The sequence below is a fragment of the Pyxicephalus adspersus genome, chromosome 5 (genome assembly GCF_032062135.1).
Source record: "Pyxicephalus adspersus chromosome 5, UCB_Pads_2.0, whole genome shotgun sequence".
Lineage (NCBI taxonomy): Eukaryota > Metazoa > Chordata > Amphibia > Anura > Pyxicephalidae > Pyxicephalus > Pyxicephalus adspersus.
The window spans coordinates 91717005-91740483 of NC_092862.1; the positions used below are offsets into that span (position 1 = coordinate 91717005).

At 39.3% G+C, this 23479-nt stretch overlaps 1 protein-coding gene across 4 annotated transcripts in view; it reads right to left on the reverse strand.

Moving 5' to 3' along the window:
• COBL (cordon-bleu WH2 repeat protein) overlaps positions 1-23479 on the reverse strand; it is a 241175-nt gene that overhangs the window by 102888 nt on the left and 114808 nt on the right. For all 4 annotated transcript variants that reach the window (XM_072412123.1, XM_072412122.1, XM_072412125.1 and 1 more), the window contains one exon: positions 4247-4441. In XM_072412123.1, the coding sequence (XP_072268224.1) occupies positions 4247-4441 (195 nt within the window). The remainder of the gene's footprint in view (positions 1-4246; positions 4442-23479) is intronic.

The following is a 23479-nucleotide window of genomic DNA, read 5'->3' on the forward strand; positions in this document are numbered from 1 at the left end:
GGGATCCGGAATTTCCAAGGCACTCACATTGAAGCTAGCACACGGCCCTAAGAAATGTGACACTTTATAAAGATTATGTTCTATTCACCATTGAAAGCTTTGTGGGTGATCATATCCCAGTGGAAATAAGGGGTTCCCCACTATGGATCGCAATGATGGGTGATTGGTGGCCAAGCCAAACAAGAGCCTAGCTGAGTCCCAAATATGGATTGAGTGTCCCAACAATGGGATGGTAATTCCAGGGCGCACCCCAGGGGGAATCCACAATAGATTATCCACTGAGATCAGACTTACCAAACCCCCCTCCATAGTATCCCAATGGGGGAGATTTCCTAAGACATGATAAGCAGTGAGGGGTGCAATTTGAGCTGCAGTATAGTAAGACGGGAGGTGTGGTACAGATAAGCCCCCCAGCTGCCGTGGTTGATGTATAGTTTGACGAGGAATGTGGGGCCTATGTGAGTTTCAGATGAAGGAGAACATTTGCTTTTGCAGAACTTTAAGAGTTGTGGCGGGGATCTGTATTGGCAGTACCCTCATATGATACAATAGTTTGGGTAGCCAGGTCATTTTATTGACGCTCCAAGTCCCAGCCAGGAAATCTGAAAACTCTTCCATGATTCGAGCAGGGAGGTAAGGTGGCGAGCCAGCTCTGGAATATTGGCAGGATACGTAGCAGGGAGGTAAGGTAGCGAGCCAGCTTTGGAATATTGGCGGGATACGTAGAATCATAGGATGCAGTTAAGTACACTCCCAAAAAGCATAGGCGACGCTCCTCCCAGATAAATTGAAAGGAGGCCCGCAGGGTAGAGACCATTTCAGGACGCAGAGTAATGTTTAGCGCCTTGCATTTATGCAAATTGAGTTGTAAAGCAGAACTTTTGAAACTTTTGGAGTAGGGCCATCAGGTTAAGCAGGGACCACCATTGGGTTGGAAGGACAGAGAAGCACATCATCAGCAAATAGGCTGAGTTTATGTGGTTTCCCCCCCAATATTAACACCAGAAATATCTGGGTGGTCTCTGATTGCCTGTGCCAGGAGTCCCATTGCCAACGCAAAAAGTAACAGTGACAGTGGACAACCCTGTCTGGTACCCCTGCCTATAGTGAAGTAGGAGGACTTATGACTCATGTATTGTATGTACGCCCTGGGAGAGTTATACAAAGCTGCAACCCAACTGCTTTATTGGCTTTTCTAGTGGCTCCACTAGCGGCGTTGGTAGCTCCGGTAGGTTTAAGGCATCAAGAAAGCTATGCATGGCGGAGGTCTGAGATTTATATAGGTATCTAAAGTGCCTATGGACGTCCTGTAAAAAAAGTGCTGGGTTACTAGTAAGGCCGCGCACCTTGAAACGTCTATCTGGTTGGCGTAGTTTCTAGGCGTTAGCAGCCCTAGAGAAAACATATCTAAAAAGAGCAAACAAAAAAATATGAATAAATGTAACTTGCAAAATTTCAAGCATTACATTTTTGAACAGTACAAGGGTTAGGCGGGATCAACCTGGCCAACCCTAAAAGGTCTCCAGGTGTTAGTCCCCGAAATAATAAGGGCGAGGGCAACATCTGGAGAGAGGTAGAATGCACAGTGACTACTATGTGAGAAGGAGAGGCAACCTTATTAATATCAAAACATGACAACATCTGTTGGTGCTTAAAAATGGCTAGCAAGTAGAAGCAGTACTAAGCATATAATTCAAAACATGAGGTATTTCAACAATTAAACTGTCTGCCAACAAAGTGCCCAGTACAGGCAAACTCACACTCACGAACTTCCAATGCTTGGCGAAGGAGTGATGAGACCCACGGGCGGGCAGGGAGGAACTTCAATGGTGAATTAACTCCAAACGAATAAGACCCAAATGGGGTCTAAAGAGGAAGAAAATTGTGTAGGAAGGTACTCCTAGTTTAGAGAGTCCCGTCGATCTTCAGGTCACCCTGTCCTGTTGGCTTGACTGGATCACAAAGATCAAGGTAAGGCTTTGCAGTAGTATAGTTGAATACTGGGAATCAAACAGTAAGATCAGGACTCACGCACTTAAAGTAGGCCATGAAGGATGAACAGAGTCCCTTTAACACATGGAACAGGTCCTCAACTGCAGTATTCCAAATGAAGTGTGAAGGCAAAAGAAAGGATAAAAAGTACACAGCTACACCCTTAAGGGAGTGTAGTAGGGCCTTGCTTCTCACGTCACCCTGGTGAGTGATCTTGGTACGTTAGCTGAAGCAGGGGCAGAACTGGTGCGGTGTTCCCAGCGAGGATGTTGTTTCTGTGAGCCTCCTGTGCATCTGCCGTAGGTGGCATGGGAAGGCCCAAGAATTGAAAGCGATCATGTGCTTCTGAAACTGTAGTAATCACTTGGCTTTTACCATTATATGAGAAAATTAGTGTGAAAGGATATCCCCATATGTACATTATCTTAAGGTCTTGAAGGATGCGCAGGTACGGTTTTAGTTCCCTCTGGCACTGAATAGTGACTGAAGCCAAATCAGCAAAATTCTGGTAAGAATGGCCATAAAAGGTCAGGGGCTCTTTCATATGGGCAACCTGTAGCAGCTTGTCTTTGGTCCGATAATAATGGAATTTTACCACAATATCACGCGGGGGGCCATCCGGCGGGGATTTAGCCAGGGTGAGGTGGAAACATTGAAATTCTAGCCTTTCAATTGGTATTTCCTGGCACAGGTATTGAAATAGTGCTGTGAGAGGTAAGTCTATGATTCTGGGAGCCCCCTAATTCTCAGGTTGGAGGGGCAAGATCTATTCTCTTGGTCTTCTAGCCTATAATGTGATAATACCTCAATTTCCTGCTTTAGGTGACCCAGGACCCTCCAACACCGTGGTCCCATCATCCATGCTGTGTTCGAGTTGCACAATGCAATGGCCTAATTCTTGCAATTCTTTAGTAAAATGATCAGTGATCTTTTTAGTGGTAGCTTTCAGAGCGAAGTGAAGAGTGAAGTATAGCCTGGAATTTCTCTAACATGACCTCCTGGGGGCTGCTGTGAGGATATAGAGGGAGAACTGTCCATAAATAAATCAGTTTCACTCACTGTGTCCCCGGCCACGTGGTCAGAGGAAGGGCTGACAGGCTCCATCTTGCCTGTAGCATGAGCTAATGCTGCTGTTGCTGACAGTCTGGAGTGATGTCTCTTGCTTGCGCCTGGACACTTCAAGATGCAGGGGAGAGAAAATTTGCGATCTGCAGACAGATAAGCCTATTTTAAGCCCTTTGTTCCCCACACAGTGCAGAGCCGACTCACGGGATTACCATCCCTCCGTCCCATGCATACGTACCCTCCCGTTTTGGGCCTATTTCTATCATGTTTGCATCTAGAAAGCTGGTTCATTCATTTCATATAATTGAGCTTTGCCTTCTCTTCCATTTCTGGGACTGTGTTTTTTGGCTTCCAACTTGTTACGCTAATAAATATGTGCTCAAGTATACCCTAGTGGATCATGGTGGATAATTCCATGGGGTTTTTCAACTAGTAAAATTGATCAGCCAAAATCTGACAGGTATTTATTATTTCTTTAGGTAATTTGTTTGCCCCAAAATGATATGCCCGCCTCACATAAAAGCTGCTAGAAGATCAATTTTCATCAGCTCCAACACTCCCAACCATTCACCCAATCATTTATATCTATATAGGGCTATTCAGAATATTGAAACTTTTTCTTGTGAGTGGAAGAACTGCAGCTATAAGCCATCAGCGTGAACATGGCCTTATATAGTCCTAGAATGAAAAATTACTTCCCCTCCTAACATGTAACATTTTACTGGCACAAGAGTGGCTATATTTTCTACTAGTGGAAAAGGTGTGAAATGTTCAGTTTTTGTTTCCATTATAATGAACCTTCTCCTCATTATGGCAATATTAACATGTCAACAAATAAATATTTAGACATTGTTAGATAGTCAAATCGTGCCTGCACATCTCTCACTTCTCCGATGTCTATATCCAACCTACTTAGATCAATAAAGCTAAAACCGCAAATGAAATAAATCAGATGCACAAATAGACCACTGATTCATGTCTGAAGTATCTCATTTATATAGGTCATGGTATATATACATTGCTAAATATCCCACTAGTTTGTTTTAAAGCTTCTTTGCCTGTACAACGTCAATATATTTTGCACAATTTGCACAAAAGAACACAAAATATAAAACTGGTTTAGTTAAAAGCCAATTAATTTTACCAGCACCATGATAACTTATGGGTAATCATCTCTGAAAACGCTTACCGGCTCTGTTATCTTGTCTTCTGGAGTTTTCACAGCAGCAATACCTTGAGGGGCTGGTTGCGGGGGTGGAGGTGCTCTTCGTTTCTTTACCTCTGTTCTCGTACCAATGCCAGATATATTGTTCAGTGACAATGATGCCCCAAGAGCAAGAGAACGTGAATTTAGAGATGGTGAACTTGGAGCAGTTAAAAAACCCTGCAAAAAAGTACAATTGACAACATTTTTCAACATGTGTCACTTTTAGAAGAGTTTTACAAAAAATCTGTATCTTTATTGGTATCAAATATAGTAGAAAAAGCTATATTTAATGCTTAAATGCAAGGTCCACAACAAACTGGATACTGTAAAATGTTGTTGGTAACAGAATCTGGGATCCAGGATTAAGCCAAAAGCCAAAGAGAACAGGTTGTGCCATGTGGACATCATAGATTACAGCAGACTTGACAAAGCTCTCCTCTGCCTACCTCTGAATCAACTGACCTTGGTAACAGTGATCAACTGCTTTATCAACTCGGTACATTGGAAAGAGAATGAAAAATGGAATTAGCAATACTTCAAGTGATGTGGTCCAGAAATTCAGAAATATATTTACTATGATATATTTTATTAACAGAATCAGCGGCTCAGTTACACCCTGAGCACATGTTTTGTGGTTAAAGACTAAATCTTTGCAATTTACACAGTACAGTAAAACCTTTTAAAATGGATAGGTAAGGACTTTTGGACAACGAACAAGATCATCACAGTTTTAGTATTCTATGTCAGGAAGGCCATGATTGGGGCTAGATTGTCATCCATATCAGTGCTGTCCGAATGGAGTTGAGACCCAGGTAATCCGAGCTGTGCCCATCTCTTGTTTACTGGCATGAAGCAGATATAGCAGTACTTTTATTTCAGGGGAGGGTCTGCACCCCCACTCCCCCTTCTTCATGCCAGTCAATATGGGATGGCCACAATGCAGATTACCTGGTGCCTTATCACATTTACAGGAAAATATGCATGATTTTTTTCACGTTTATCAACATTTAAACAAAGATAAATATGTTTCCCCTTATGTCTTCTATTTTTGTTATATTGTTTACTTTCTTTATTTGCAGTGATGAATATTGCCCAGAATGAAAGTGAGGTAACAGCCAGCACTGTGGATTAGAGAAAAATCTTTCAGTAGGGATTCATGTGTAAAGTTACTATGTTTCTGTATGTTGTTGTTTGTACATCTTTGTTTTTTTTTTTTGCATGGGTTTCCTTCAGACACTCTGGTTCCCTTCCATATCGCAAAGTTATTAACTGTCTGGTTAACTGGCTTCCCCTCAACATTGACCTCAGACTAAATTACATTAGAGATATTAGATTGTAAGATCAGCAATAAAGTCTCAACAAAAAATGACCTTTATGAAGCTAAATGCATTTTTTTGTGATTAGTGATTTTAAATCGTGATGTGAAAAAAAAAATGTTATGTGAGCAGCTGACTATTTTGCTTGATAATATAGTAAGAAAAGAGGATTTTTGAGGACACAGTGTTACAGAAGTATGGTAATATCAGCAAGGCAAGTATCTCCTCTTGGCAGTTATCTGAGTAAATGAGTATGTTTTTTTCCCGCATGAATGAAAGCAGTTGTTACTTTAAACCATTGCAGGACATTTCAGGAAAAAAATGAGTTTTTCAGCTCATAAAAAAAGCTATTTAGAAGTTATGCAGAATAATAAACCTATTAGTTATATATATATATATATATATATATATATATACACAGTTAAGTCCATGAATATTTGGACAGAGACAAATTTTTTCTAACTTTGGTTCTGTGCATTACCACAATTACCAATCTTTTTGTTCAACCCACTGAATTAAAGCTGAAAATCTGCAGTTCAATCCCATCTGATTGTTTCATTTAAAATTATTGTGCTAATATACAGAACCACAATTAGAAAAAAGTTGTCTCTGCCTAAATATTTATGGACCTAACGGTGTGTGTATATATATATATATATATATATATATATATATATATATATATATATAATGACTTAATGTCAGAATGGCAAGGTAATGTGTAGGAGGGTCCCCTTCTCACCCCTGTAAAAAAGAGTAGACTCCTAGAAATTTGAAATATAATGAAACTGTTTATTTTATTTACCCTGACACATTACCATGAGGAACCAATCTTATTTATGATCAAAAGTAGTGTCTTTTTATAGGATTGTGTTATTAAATTGCATAGCATACATTATTTTTACTTATATAACAAGTCTTTTATTTTATATACACTAGGACACTAGTTTCATTTAACTTAAGGTATTATCCACTTTCTAATTTTTAGTGGAGCCTAGAAACCCTAATACTGCTTTCCAAACAACTGGTATCCTAGGTATACTAGAAAAACAAAAATTGGTAATACAGACCTATAACTTTTTGTACAGTGTGCTATAACTGGCAATTGGAAACTTTGGAGTGGTCTACTTGCTTGAACAGATTTATTAATATTATATAGTTAACATTTTGAAGGCATGTAGTATTAGGCATAAAATATTGTTTTATACCATAAAATAATTTAAATGGCTACTGAAGCTACAAATTATGTTTCAGTTTTTGAAGATTTGTTTTTTTAGTAGCGGGATCTCTCTCATGAATCTCACCATAGTTCCTGGTTCTGTTCCTGCCAACTTTTACAACATGCCCCCCCCCCCCCCCACTACATTCCTCCCCAAGATCACAGATTTATTACTAAAAGTAAGCCAATCTGTTCAGCAGTAATATGAGAATAGAAAAGTTGTGTATAGCCTATGAACACAAATCTTCAATACACAAACATGCATTTGACCCATGTTTGTACACAAAATAAAGGCCACGTTTACAAATATTACTAGGTATTAAAAAGTTTACATACATTTATTTTATGTATGAATCAAAATCTGTGAACGATCAAAGCACTTTTCATCCCATAACTCAAGTTACATCTTCATCTTTGATATTTTTACATCAGAAAGGACAATACTACTGCTTATGAAGGTAACCAAAGTTACTGCAGTAATCAATAAAATATTTTCAAAATATTTTCTTTTAGTGGTGTTTCATGTATGACATTGCTATGACTGAGAATTAAATCTGGACTAACCATGTTAAGTAGCTTGTTCAGCTTGTTGATATGCCCTTTGCAACCTTTTGTAGGAAAGAAAGGTCACAACAGCTTCATTAACTGTTTAGTGCCAAGCAAAGAATTGTGGTTTGACAAATCAATCCTTAACTAAAACTAGCTATAACATAATATGAATTGCCATAATACAGTGAAAATTGAAGACATATTGATAAATAGGGATGAAACTAATAAAAAAAAAGGCACAGGTTTTCGTCCCCTTTTTTCCTGGGCCTAACCAATAGAAATAAGGCTTCCAATTTATAGCTCTTCACTGTCCAGGTACACAGAGCATGCAGCTGAGGTTGATAGAACAGTTGACAGGACAATCTAACGTCTTTTACTAAATAAAACAGTTTTACAGTAAAGGACAATGGAATAAACTGTGGACATACATCTAATGCTTAGTGTACTGTAGCCCTGAAAGTCAATTATAAAGATTATGCCATCTCTCAGACAGTGCAAGTCCTTGGTATAAACAAATTTACAGGGGCAACCTTTTATGGCTCAATAAGACAAATAAATACTTGGTATACCAATAAATATATATACTTTCAGTGTTTGGTATCTCTGAATATACAATGAAAATTTCTAATAGTCTAGAAGTACTGTGGGAGCCATACTATCGGAAGCCTAATAGGGGCTAGTTTAAAGAGAACTACAAAAAAAATTCACTTGATGTAAATAAAGGACTGAAAATGTATCAAACACAGTGCCTGGATTTAGGAAATAATGGGGCTGCCATTGATAAAAGTCTTCTAACAATACCAGTTGCTATGCTTTCTTTGCTGGAACAAGCTTGCAAATTAGAAAGTCAGAACTTCTGACCTGTCAAATGTTAGTTGCAGGCCAGTGAATCAGAAAATATTTAGGCCAATCAATTGGCATAACACCAAGAAACTAAAATGTTCAGTAGGCTAGCATCCATATTTTCTCAATAACGGTTTCCTTAAACTACTTCAATCTCAATCTTCCTTAACTAATCAATCTTATAATTGTGCAATAACCTCTTTGCCGTCAAACTCAAACGGCACATGAGTCAGAAGTTAAATGCAAAAGCAGTTATCCAGGAGTGTTGCTGGGGGTAAACATTTTAGCATTCAATTTCCTTTCCTAATGCTGCTCAGGGTACTCTTTGTTCCCAGTACTTCCATGTTGTGCTGTTAGATTCTGGCTGTTAGCACAAACAAGTTTAGCACAATTTCAATCATATAGGGCTTGTCAGTCCTTTTTAATACCAACAAAATATAGTTATTAATTAAATATTATTGAACAAATAATGATAAAACAAACCTTAACTATAATTAAAGGACTTATCAATTGCTATATACCATTACCTGGGGATTGCTAAATACATATAGCAAAATAAGGTACCGACAGCTTAGCCTGGGTACTGCCAGGGTACTGCCAGGGTGCTCACATATATGTAATCATCCATTGTGTAACACATATTTGGTATTGTTGCACACACCAGGATGAGAGGAATAATTCTAGGGTGTAAGGCCAGGTCAGTACCAGTATTCTTCAAACACCAGTCCTCCAATCTAATGCCGCAGTCTTCACCTAAAGCAGCCCCCACTCAGCCTCGGGAGACTAGTTGCGTCTCCCAGCACTTGGTTGCCCCCAGGACTTGGTGCGCAAGGGATGGTGTCTGGAGATAGGCCGGCAGCCGACCAGAAGCCCACAGATACAGAATTATCAGGAAACTCAGAAAAAAGCCAAAGTCAAAACACAGGAAATCAGTCCACTAAGCAAGGTACAAAGGGAAGGACACAAGCAGAGTCCGGGTCACAAGCAAAGGTTGGTCCAGGCAGAGTTGGAATGGAATGTCAGAAACAGGCAAAGGTCAGTAATAGAGAAACACTCAAAGTCACTCCAGCACAGGTAAGCACAGCAGAAGCTATAACAAACACTGGGGAATAGAAGCAGGGAGGCTTTAAAGTCCCAGCAGCCAATAGCAGCACAGGACCGAGTCAGGAACTGATTAGCCTCTAGAATCCCCTTCAGCTGTGCGCAGCCCAACAATGGATGCCGGGGATGCCAAAAATCCATCAGGTTGCACAACTAAAGGAAAGCAAAGGCTGCTGCTATCTTAGTTCTCCTGGCTGCTGCAACTTACATTGCTGGACAGAACGAACAGGGTTTTATACTGCAATGGTGCAAAGCATGGAGTCGCCGGACAGAACATTTCCTAACACAGGGCCATAACGTGACTCTATACTGATGAGCTTTATAGGTTTTTAAAGCATCATCTATGAACAATTTTGATAAACGTAATTATTCCACACTTTGCTGTTTCCCACTCAATTATCAGACTTAACATATTTGCTATAAATAATTACCCTACATAATCCAATCTTTTTAAATTTAGTGCAAAACAAAAGAATTATAATGTGATTGCGTGCATTAACCCCCTAAGGGGTGTTCCCGAGTGTGACTCGGGGCCGGAAAAATTGCAAAAAGCGGTAATCCCGAGTCACACTCGGGGTACCTTTGGGGGTCCCCCTTACCTGATCCCCGCGGTCCAGCGGCGATCGCAGGATGCCGCTGCGATGGCGGGGCACTTCTCCGTCGGGGGGCGTGGCCGGGCGGGAAATTTAAAAGCAGATTACGGAGTAATCTGCTTTTAAAGCCTGCCCGGGGGTCCCCGCCACGCCGCTGCACGCATCTTTACAGAGATGCGATCACCAATGGTAAATCCAGAGGGTGATGCCAGCGGAGATTTCCCGCTGGCAGCACCCCCTGGATCTACTCCTGCTCGCATCTCCCGGAGGCTGATCTCCGGGTGATGCGAGCAGGACAGTGAGCAGCGGGGACATCATCCACTACTCCCGGAGACTGATCAGCCTCCGGGAGTAGGGGATGTCCCCGCTGCTCACTCTCCTGCTCGCCGCACCCGGAGATCAGCCTCCGGGAGATACGAGCAGGAGAGTGAGCAGCGGGGACATCCCCTACTCCCGGAGACTGATCTCACCCTCCGGGAGTAGGGGATGATGTCCCCGCTGCTCACTGTCCTGCTCGCATCACCCGGAGATCAGCCTCCGGGAGATGCGAGCAGGGGAATGAAGTAGGGCGGGGACATCCCCCTGCATCACCCGGCAAGATGTGTGACATCTTCCGGATGATGCGGTGGAGTGATGGATTCTGGGGGCGGGAAATTTAAAAGCAGATTACTATGTAATCTGCTTTTAAATTTTTTTTTTAAAGTAAAAACACATCAAAACATATAATAAAAGTATAAATACATATTGTAGTGCACCAAGCATCATTGCCCAGTGCCCTGATTTACATTTTGCACGCTATTAGCCCTGACCTTGATCTAACCTTTTAATAATTTTTTAATCACTTCCTGAATTGAAGTAAATTTTTTTTTCTAAAATCTGCATATAATTTATATTATTATTTATCAATAATATTGCACCCTTGTTTGGAAAATTTCAGAAGGAAATTTTTGATAAAATTTTTTTTTGGATAAATTACATTGTTTTGGGCTAATATTTCATTATTTTTTATAATAATGATTTATAATTATGTATTATTTTATAAATTATGATTCTAATATAATAAATAAATATAATAATTATACCCGGGAGTTAATCCTAAGAATTACAGGCCCACAATATAAACAAAAATTTCTACGCAAAAAAAATAGGATCACTTTTTGCATCAAAAAATGACAGAATTAGAACGCTAGGGGGGTTAAAATAGTTTTAGTGTATTTGTTATTATATTATATATATTATTATATACATTTGATATGCCGCTGTGCAAAAATTGAGTGAAATAACCATTTTCTGCTTGCATTTTTTTAGTTTACAGGTTTTCTGCGTTGAAAAAAATATTCATTGTTTTGGGGTTTTTAAGTAAGGATCTGGTCTAAAATGTTCATATCAACATATCTATTGAAAAAAAGCAAAATCTGCATGTCTTTTGCAGTAAAAATGTAAGGCTATGTACCCAAGTTAGATTTTTGTCATTGGAAAGAATGTTTCACGATTCTTTCCAATGACAATAGACTGAAAGATGCATGAAAAAGCGCTGTACATACAGCGCCGTTCTGCTGCACCCTGCTGCGCTCTCTTCCCTTCACTTGTATTACCATCGTTAACCGTTGGTTGTTCATAGATACGCGCAGGACGGATCCATGAAGGACGTCGGACGAGCGCTGTACATGTGTCAGATTCTCGTCCGATACTAGCCCTGAATTATTTCGGACGTGAATCATCTGACGTGTGTACATAGCTTAATTCTAAGGTGGGTAATATATTGTTGGACTACTAGATGGAGAGTAGCACTGTGATATTCCTGGTAAGAAAAAGCAAGTCCATTACTTAAAATATTAGTTGGATTTAGTAATGCTGACATATTCTGTAATGATTCAAATGTAGCAGTTTTAATGATAGGTTCACTTGCCTATGACAATTATCAAAAGAAATAATGATTTCTTAATATAAAGCTTTAAAATTTCATATATCTAAAAATGTTGGGTAAACATATTTTTTCTTTTAATTATTTCCGGGTTTGGCAGCACTAAAACAAAGTATGCAATGTGCAAGCGAGCAAGAAAAATGTCCCAGAGCCCATGTGCAAATTAAATTTGAAGTTAGCAACTAAATTTATCTTGAACAGTCACTGTAGAAAGTATGACAGAGATGCCTCTGAACAAACAAAAACCTGGGAGCATATGAGGTCTAAGAACAAGGATGAGACCTCGGATGACCTAAAATTAAGGTTACTCAAGTGCTCTTTTCTTAGGCTCATTTCTACTGGGCAATTTATCTGTTAATCTGGGTTATAATAAGCTTTTAATCTTGCTGCAATAATTTTAATGACATATTCTAATACAGATAGTGCAGGGAAAATGCAGTGCTAACCTAAGTATGTGAATAGGTAATTAATTTAAAAAAATGAAAAATCAATTTACTAACCTTTGTTAAGGGACTTGTTTACATGCAAATTCCTGCTTTTATTTGATTAGTAAACTGTTTTATTTGTTTGATTATTTATTTTTGTAAAACTTTACTGGTAAAATTTAAACGAAGAAGAAATTTGATTTTTTGTTATATACAGAAATGTTAATAAAAGCACATTATCATTTTAGTATTCCTTAACCTACAGTTATGGAGTAGGGAAGGGTCACTGGCAGGTTTTGTATTTTGATGACCTCTCTGCCATAGGTCCTCCTGACAAACCACCCCCTTCTAGGAAAATTTGATGATTATATCATGTTTGTGGGCTTTGTATAAGTCTCCAGTCATAGATTTGAATGCAAATTCACTTATACATTGCTGGAAAACCCGCAGTAAACACCAGAGTTGTAATTGTGCACCCACCACAAAATCAACCTCTGTCTTAACAACCCTTAACAGTGAACTTTCTTATTTGCTCCCTTTTTCCTGTTAAGTATACCATACAAGTGTTTTGATATATATATATATATATATATATATATATATATATATATATATATATATATATATATATATAAATTTATATATATATATATATCAGAAATGTAGTAAACATGTAAACTTGTTCACTTCTGAGGACTACCGAAAAGCCATCTGTTATAAAGATTAAAAAAGGGAGGGAGTTCTATTGTCATAGGCTCCTTGTCTTAGAGAGCACCAGATGAAAAACAATGCATGAAAAGAAACTTTTGCAGCCACCACATGTTTAGATACACTTTAGGTATTGTGCCTGATTTATTAAAGCACTCAAAAACTGGAGAAGATAGACTATTATAGGGGAAACCTACTGTAGGTGATCCAGAAAACCTTAAATGGATCCTAGATGGTCCAGGATTAAAACATTTACCAAAAAATAGCAAATGATTTTTTAGGAAATCCATTTTAGGTTTGTTGGATTGCCCAGGTTCTTCCATAATGATCTATGTTCTCTAGTTTTAGTAAATGTTTTAATCCTGGACCATCCAGGATCCATTTAAGGCTTGAATAAATCAAGCCCTATGTGTACTTGATATATCCCTGCTATCACTACAAGCACTTATACTTAGATACAACATTTATTCCACGTACTCCCCAGCACCAACCTGTGCTGTACCTATACTTACACATACTGTACCCATCCTTTCTTAAAAATTGCTAAGCAAAGCAGCAGTGGTCAGAAAAGAATAAGATAGACAATAGGAATAAGATAGACAATAAAATCTAAAATGGGCACTGGTGCTTCTAGTTCCACTTGGACATCTTTATATTAAAAATCCACATTGTGATCTACTCATGGGTATTATTTTCATAAATCATATGTGTATGTAACTGCCCGTTGCCACATGTCACAATGCCAGGGTCTGTTAAGAGACTAAAAAGAAAGTAAGTGATATCTGCTCACAGCCTCTACAGTCTTTAGCTCATGGTGCTACCTGTTTGATTCCTCCATCCCCAAGATAGGTTTGATATAACTTGTGTCTTCAACACAACAGGTGTTTAAATCCTACATATATTTAATCTACTTCCTCTTCTACCCTAAATTACTTAATCCACAAAATTTGCATGACATACAGTTGACTTATTCCCCACTCTCTGTCCTTGGACAAAGTGTTCAGTTCCTACACCATCTTATCTTGGGCCTTTTTATGTATTTAAATAAACTAGTTATAGGAAGTTCAGCAGATTTTTTTGCTGGGTTGGTAAATGGTTATTGTAGAAAGGTCACTAAAGAAAATATGTGGATGCCAGGGAGCAAAGTTGTAATCATTCCTTCTTACTTCCATTTGGGTTGGAACTTATGGGTATTCAGTAACAAGCCATGCTACTCAATGTAATACAACAAAAACTGCTGTGTGAATGCCTAATACACACTACACCATTACTGTAAATCTTTTTGGCCATAGTTCTACTTTAAGGTGTAAGATCAGTGTGTTGTTTTACCTTTATCAGGCAAATCTGCAAGGCAACTGCATATATTATATTGTGTCAGAATGACCCTTTATTACATCTTCTGCCACAGTTAAAGCAGACCTTTCACCAAATTTTTTAATTTACAAAAAACGGTATATATAAGGGAAACATTTGATGGGTCCCTTGACCCCCCGGCCCAAGGTTTGTTTCTAAAGGTTGAAGCTCCTCCCCTTCTGTCTTCACCACAGTGGGCGTAAAGACTGAATGGGAGTGCAGAGCCTCTTGGCTTCAAGCTGCTCCTTCTGCACATGCCCAATAGTTACAGCAGGCAATGTCTCCCGATCTCACCCCTGCACAGTTCGAGATCTGGTGACATGGCTAAAAGTAGGAAGAAGAAAGAATAAGATGGCAGCACCCGTCACTCAGTGTCGGAACAAAGGAGGATTCCAGAATAGTGTGGGACCGAATAGAGGCCAGGTACAGAGAAATCAGAGGCTCTGTGGAAGTAAAGGTAAGTGGTGTTTTTCTATTTTTAGGAGAGTTCAGCTTTAACTTGTTCTGAGAGTGAAGGCTTCAAACTGTAACTATCTGAGTGATGGACCTTGCAAGGCATTTTGGATTATTCAGGTCTAAATGACCGCATGGTTTCTCCAGGTCTCATTGTTTATGTATATATATATTTATATTTTTGGCCTGCAACATATATGCCAAAAATATATGAACACAGCTGTTAGCAATTTTTTGTTACCAACTTCTCTTGTGACCTTTACCATCACTTATATAATAAGGTAAGATGAGAATGGGTAGAAATGTAACACCAAATGCCGATCTTTAAAAATTTACAGTAAAGCAAATGTAAAAACCACAGGGCAAAACGTACATCTCTATTTATCCTAAATCTCTGATGCCAAGAGACAAGAATAAATGAAGGCGAGACGGGTTATTGAACAGCTGACGATTACATCATCCCTGACCTGATTGTAAACGTCTCGATTTTCAAAGCTGTAAAGGTTTACTGTACTTCATTACTGTATTACCCGCAGCACACATTTCACATTTAATCATAGTACTGGAGATTTTGAGGCTACTTTATATGCTAGTCATGAGCTTCTGAGATCATCTATACAATGAGAACAAACTGTCCTGAGAATGAATGTAGGTTTAAAGCCTATATCTGAAGAAATGCTAAGCATCGGATTTGTAAAAGGGTAGTCAAAAGTAAAAGCAGTTTATTAAAACAAAAGCATTATACTTTTAGTGTGTTTACTAAAGTGTGTATATACCAAGTATTTATACCAGCCATATAAAGTAGGTTAAAAATTGTTTTTCTATTCTGCCAACATGGAGAAGTGGGAGATTAAAGGGATTTTTATTCATATTACATCCTAGAAGATGAATTAGCTTAGTTGCAATGGGGTTCAGAAATGTGATTCCTTTATTGTTAATGACATCAATTTAGTCTTAAATTGTGTAAGAATTACAAATGTAAAAGCAATTCTTATTTGAATCCTGCAAAAAATGTTGTTCGTATCATCACATTTTAATTTGACACTTGTAACTACATTCTCCCAAAGCATTACCTGTATTTTATCACCAATGCAACCTATGTCTGTCAGGTTTTACAAGAATGACATGGCCAGTAGGAGTTAGTATGGGTTTCATAATTTAAATAGTGACCAATTTGCATCACTTATTTAGAAGCTGTCTGATTTCTGCAAAAGTCCATTATTTATTGGTAGATTGTAAACAAAATTTTATTTGCACAAATAGTGATATTTCTGTAATAACAATTGCATAGGAAGCATCTAGTGGTGATAAGGAAAATAATTTAAACAGTATCTCTGCACTGATAAACACAGTTGTGTATGTGAATTCTATATAAGATGATAACTAGTACTAATTCATTTGTTAACAAAAGGATCCTAATTCAGTTTGAAGCATTTTGATATTGGTGTGTTTTGAACCTACTGTAGGGATACATATATTCTATTTACAAAAGTTATCTACTTTAGTAATTATTTATTATTTAATTCAATTATGTGCCAGCAATCTCTTTTATTTTGTAGTCCTTCAAACATCATAGTTCCCTTTATTTACAAACCTACAGTTGGCAGCCTCCACTCCCTTAGTAAATCAATACCACTGAGTTTACATTTTATTGCCTGTAGTATAATCCTTTTAAAAGCTACAAGGCAAAACTGCATAGAAAATCCTCCCCAATATATCATATCTCTGGCATCTAATATCTGTGATTTAGTTAGAATTTTGCAAAGCTTGGGCAGCCTGTGGTGTTCCAAAAGTTAGCCATAGCCACAAGACATCTGAATGCATGGTTAAAAACATTCAGATATTTACACTATCTATTCTATTCTATTATTAGATCAGTAGAGCAGGTGATACCCCTGGCCCTATCTATATTTTAGGGAAGTCTCAAGGGAAAACCTGAATGGGTTCCCCCCAAAATGTCCAAGGTAACAGTGTGTGCATGTTACCACAAGAAATTTTAAGGAGCCAGTAATTCATCACTGGAGGTGCTATAAATGTTTTATATAGCCTAAACATTGTGGTGATTTGGTATTTGTTAGCATATATATAATCTTTATATTATACAGTGATACCTCGGCTAATGATGATAACTTGTTCCGGAATCACACTCATTAGCCGAAACAAAGCGAAAAATCAGCTCATTGCAGCTGCAGTTTGTTACCGCGCATCCACTAATGCATTCATTAGCCCACCATGAGTCCATCTTCATTAGCCAAGGCCGAAGTACAGCGGAAAAAAATCTCTGTTAGCCGAAAAGCTTGTTAGCAGGGTCGCTCTAGGGTTTCATGGAACCCTAGGGCTCCTGAGCAATTTGTGACTCAAGTCAGTTGAACTGACTCCAATGATCTTTTTGGCCATCTCTAAAGGTGACATTCTTCCCAATGACCACCACACTAATGACATTGTGATTATAGTAAAAATAGCAAGGGCTCCCTTAAGTACTGAAAGTTTTTCAAAGGGTCCTCCCATGCTAAGAAGGTTGAGGAGCACTGTTAAATATAATTTTTTAATGGTTGATTAGGTATTTTAACTCATGATTGGGAGGCATCCATTTAAAAATAAGTAATTTAAAGAAAGTGATTTTTACACTTTTTACAAGTGTACAGCTTTTTGTACTTGCTCTTAGCGCTCATTGGTACATTTGTGTTGATACTCTACCTAAATAAGTGTTTAAAAAACTTTCCTAAATATGTTCTATGTGTAAAGTTGAACACAAATTAACAAGGGAGAAAAGTTCATTATCCTCAGTTGATCTCTCCTTATAAAAAGTTTTATATTTTGCTGCCCTCCAATGGTTGTCACGTTTCATTGTCAGAGCTGAAAAATACTTCTATAACATAGAATAGTTTACCTTTTAATAATAGAAGCCTTAAACTAATTAATTAGAAATCTGGGCAAAACATATGGACATTTATATATCAGCATTATTTATCTCTAAATTCAGCATAGACAGGATATGTATTTTTGTCTTGGCTCCCCTTTCTTCAAATATTTAAAATTACACAATGCATTACAATCATTTTATGTTATGATACATTCACTTTGCTCACATTGCTTTTGTAGTCTTACCACTATTACTTACTTGCTAATCATTCATAATTAGGAGCAGGATAGACCTCTTTTATCTTTTATCTCTTTTCATATTTCCTGGATAACACCAGTGAAAGCACTTCATACTCAGATTAGGTATATATATATATATATATATATATTTATATGTATGTATATACATATATATATATATATATATATATATATATATATTTGGACTAAATTTAATACTGGCATAAACACAATACATTTTATATATTATTTTACGTTCTGTTACGAAAATTGCCATTACAATAGAAAATTCAGTATGAAGCTCCCATAAGGTCTGTTTAGTCAGATAAATATCACCTTGCCCACACCATTAGCTTTTTAATTAAATTATAAATATTGGACCTAAATGAACTGGACTCTTAAGAAAACAAAGAATGTAATATTTACAAAACATTCCATGAAGATTATTTATTCTTTTTCATTTTAAACATATGCTGCAGAAAGATACACCAGCAGTGAACATTTGGTGAATGTCATCCAGCTTTATAAATATATACCCCAAGAGTTGTCTCCTAAATTTCTCCTGGAAAAGTAGATTAAAATACCACTATGTAGGTCCAAAAGAAACAAGTGATAGTGGCTAAATACACTGACTTATGATATAATCAAGCTTCAGGTAAGAGTTATGTGTAGTGTGGTACTTTTTCTACACTTTAATTTCTGTAACATGCACACACAATGATGTAGAACTCTTGGTATAAACACACTAATAATAATCAATAAGAGCATTACTTAAGAGCACCCCCTTGTGGAAATAACTATTGAAGAAACATCATTAAAAACACAACTGTGTATCACACCAAGATAAAACAGCACAAAGTTTTAGAATTCTCACTTTAGGAGGCGCTCTTTGGGCCTACATTCCAAGGCAATGCCCCACCGCAAGAGGGCACGTGCTGCCTATTCCCTCCGGCTGCTGCGCTCGTGGTAGCCCTGAGGGTTGCAGCATCCCTGTTTTTCTGTAGCTGTAACCCAGCCCTCTCCTCTGTGGATGGAAATCTTGTATGCGGACCCAGACCTGACTTCTACTGCTGAAACTAAACTGCAAATTCCCTGACAAGGTCACAGGTGGGCACAAGAGTGCGCTGCGGAGTTCCGCCGCTGGGTGGTCAGTTCCTAATGGAATGATCCTGCGCTCAAGTCAATTTCGTTGGGGGTTATCTGATGGAATCAAGGTCATCCTGGTCAACTATCCCATGCCAGAGACTCTGGATGAAATGATTATGTCAACCAATAGGATTGATCGCAGAATTCGTGAGCACAGCTTGGAGAAACTGTCTGTGCCAACTGCTTCCGCCAGGGGCCTGGCTGTCTCGGCACCGAGTCCACCTTCCTCTCTTGTCGAGGAGCCTATGCAATTGGGCTCTTCATGGCTGTCGGCCACAGAGAGGTTGAGGAGGAAAACTGAAGCACTCTGTTTGTACTGCGGGGAATCTGGTAATTTTGTGTGATTGTCCCCATGAAAGGAAGGCGGTAGACTTCAGCGCCTAGGGGGGCCTCGGGAAACCCCCCTAGGCGAGCAAGTATGTCCTCTAAAATCTGATCACATATTATTGTCTGTTGAGATTTTCTGGGGTTCCTCTGTTAAGCACTTTTAGGATAGCGGTGTCATGCCTTTTTGGATAGCGGTGCTGCTGGCAATTTTATGGATGAGGCTCTAGCACGCTCTCTGGGGATTCCTATGATTCCTATCCTGAATCTTTATGTGTATTAGCTATAGACAAGTCTTCTCTGCAACAGGGTAAACATATAGCGATTACTCCTGAGATTTTGGTAAAGGTGGGTACCACCCATTCTGAAATGGAAAACAATTTTTTGCTGAATATTCCTTCCTCACCTAAAATTTTGGGACTACCTTGGTTGCGCAGACGTAATCCCATAGTTGACTGGGAATCTGGGCAGAATCTTAAATGGGGTGAAAGGTGTTTTAAGAATTGTTTCATAAACTCACTACCTCTCTGAGTTGCAGGTACGTCCCTAGAGAAGCTGCCCATGCCATATTTGGCCTTCTCTGGTGTATTCTCTCCTCAGGCTGCTGAGGTTCTTCCCCCTCACCAACCTTTTGACTGCCCAATAGATTTGCTCCCAGGTACTATGTCTCCCCGAGGGCACCTATACAATCTCACAGTCCCTAAAAATTTGGCCATAAAAGCTTTTATAAAAGAAAATTTGGAAAAAGGCTTTATCCACCCTTCGACATCCCCTGCTGGGGCTGGCTTCTTTTTTTTGGGTTAAACAAAATTACGGTTAAGAACAGGTACCCTTTACCTCTTACCGATGACCTGTTTGGCCGGGTAGTAAATGCCCAAATTTTTACTAAACTAGACCTGAGGGGAGCTTACAACCTCATCAGAATAAGGCAGGGGGATGAGTGGAAGACTGCGTTGAATACTAGGGATGGATATTATGAGTACATGGTTATGCCATTTGGTTTATGCAATGCCCCAGCAGTCTTCCAGGACTTCAATAATGACACTTTCCGTGATTTTCTTAGTAAATTTGCGGTGGTTTGTTTGGATGATTTTTTTAGGTCTTTTCATCTTCTTTGGCTCAGCATCGTGTTCATGTTAAGGCAGTTCTCCAGAAACTTAGGGAGAACCATTTGGATGCCAAATTGGAGAAGTGTGTTTTCAAAGTCCAATAGGTCCCTTTCCTGGGTTACATTGATTCTGACCAGGGCCTGATGATGCACCCCTGCCAAGGTCACTGTTGTCCTTGATTGGCCTCAGCCTACCAATTTGAAAGCCTGGTACATCCAGACATCCAGCAACCCTTCTTTGTGGAGGTAGATGCATCCGAGCTTGGGGTCAGAGCAATTTTGTCTCAGTACTAGGGAAATCCTGAACGTTTACACCCCCGCTCCTTCTTTTCCAAATTTTTTTTCCAGCAGAACAGAACTATGATATGGTATTTACAGACCCCAAAAATCTGAAATACATAGAGGGAGCCAAAAGATTGATTTCCCGACAAGCACGTTGGGCATTATTTTTTTCAGGTTTTAATTTTACCATTACATACAGACCCGGGTCTAAAAATGTTAAAGCTGATGCTTTATCGCATAATTTCCCTGAGGCAGGCTCCCGCACAGATTATATGCCTGAATCTATCCTTCCCTCTCACTGTGTGCTCAGGGTACTGTGTACAACTCAGCTCTCCCCTGATTTATCGGTCCTTTTAGAGCCTCACCAGTCCGACCCATCTCCAGGCAAACCCTCGGGCGGGTTGTATGTGCCACTGCCTCTACGCCTGCAGGTCCTCCAACAGTTTCATGAATCCAAGGTTATTGGACACCCAGGAGAGAAAAAGACATTAGCGCTACTGACATGCCATGTGTGGTGGCCATCCCTTCCTGAGGATACTTGAGCATTTGTATAGGCTTGCATCATGTGTGCTTGTAGTAAGACTCCTCACTTAGCCCCAGCAGGACCCTTCAGCCGCTGTTGGTCCCTAACAAACCCTGGTCTCATATAGCGATAGATTTCATTGTGGATCTATCGGTGTCCAGAGGATGCACTGTGGTTTGGGTGGTGGTGCACCGGTTTAGTAAAATGACACACTTTGTGTCCCTTCACAAATTGCCCACAGCTAAGGAATTATTGCAACTATTCATTGAGATAATTTTCTGTTTGCATGGTATTCCAGGCAATGTAGTCTCTGATAAAGGGGTGCAGTTTGTATCCTAATTCTGGTGCTCGTTATGTGTGCGTTTAGGCATTTCCCTTTCTTTCTCCTCAGGTTCCATCCTGAAACTAATGGCCAGACTGAGAGGACTAATCAATTTTTAGAACAGTACCTCCGCTGCTTTGTATCAGGGTGTCAGGATGAATGGGCAAATTATCTTTCATTTGCAGAGTTTTCCTTTACCAACGCTGTACATTTCTTTATTAAAATGTCCCCATTTCAATGTCTTAGTGGACAGAATCCAAAATTTTCTTCTCTTCCTGGCCCCCCCTCTGACATGCCTCTTTTGGGAGGATTGTCTCACCCACATGACCACAATTTGGTCTCAAGTACAGCTGAATTTAAAGCAGGCTTCAGGGCAGCAGAAACAATTTACAGATCGCCATCGATCCAAAGAGCCAGAATTTGCTCCAGGGGATTTAGTTTGGGTTTCCAACTGGAATTTTGCCATTCGCCAGCCCTCCACCAAGCTTGGACCAAAATTCTTTGGCCTATACCTTATTACTGAGAAAATACTGTAAATAGAGTGACTTATAGGGTAACCCTGCCTCGTTCTTTTATTAGTCTAGACTCCTTCCATGTTGTTGGAGTCCCCCCCCCCCCCCGGATGTGGAAGTGGGGGGGGGGATGAGTCCGAGTATGAGGTTGAAAAAATTATGGATTCCCGTTGGGTACAAAATTCTCTAGATTGGAAAGGTTCCGGTCCAGAGGAAAGGAGCTGGGTTCCAGCCCATCAAGTTCATGCGGAAGAATTAGTTAGAAACTTCCACAAAAATAATCCTGAAAAACCACGGGTCAGGATCAGTGCTCTGAGGGTTGCAGCATCCCTGTTTCACTGTAGCTGGGGTTTTTTCCCTCGGCTTCCTCTGTACGGAGGCTGCACAGCTGAATAGAATTGAGCTGTGTGAAGTTGATTAGCAGAGTGGTTCCTTGTATCCCATGCTATCATTGGCTGCTGGGGCTTTATAGCCTCTCTGTTTCAAGTCATCTGCTTCCAGGCTGCATTTGGCTTGTTTTTAGATTTTCTGATAATTCTGTACTTTGTATCTGTGGGCTCCTGGTCAGCTGTCGGCCTATCTCCAGACACTATCCCTTGCGCACTAAGCCCTGGGGGCAACCAAGTGCTGGGAGACGCAACCAGTCTCTTGAGGCTGAGCGGGGGCTGCTATAGGTGAAGACCGCAGCATTAAAGTAGGGGACTGGTGTCTGGTGAATACTGGTACTGACCAGGCCTTACACCCCAGTGCTTAATTATTATATAACATTCTGTTTGTGATTGGTTGCCCATAAATGTTCCAAGAAGGTCAAAATATGTCAAAGTGTGGTACTGAAGTGCATCCTTCACATTAGAGTCAGGTTTTTTTTGTTGGAGAATAAAATCCATGAAACTCAGTTTTCATAGAAAGCTAGATACAAGTCAGCAAACTATTTTTAAAGCACGCTATCTCAGACATTACTTCAATATAACAAAAGAAAAGGGACCAGTGCCCGTTGTTTCTTCACCCTGGCCAGAGTTTCTTTTTCTGTTTCAATACATTTTTATGGTTTTTCTTTTTTGCAAAGACATGCAATAAAGAACTGTTGAACTAAAATACATCAAAAATAAAAAATAAAAAATAAAGACAATACAGAGTACAAAATACTGAGACCAATACAAAATCTAACAGGATCGATCACATTAAGAGGGGCAGTTCCTCAGGTGGCGGTAATACCTTGTGGATCTGGAATAAAATTTCTGATAGACAATGAGGTAATGTCCCAACATAAAAAGAAGGTAAATTATAGTGATATAGTAAAGTCCATTAGCCTGCTGCAAATAACCTGGGGTATATCGAGCGGTACCTTACATTATACACTAACAAACACAAAAATTCAGACAACACACAGGGGGGTAGGAAACAAGGGTAAG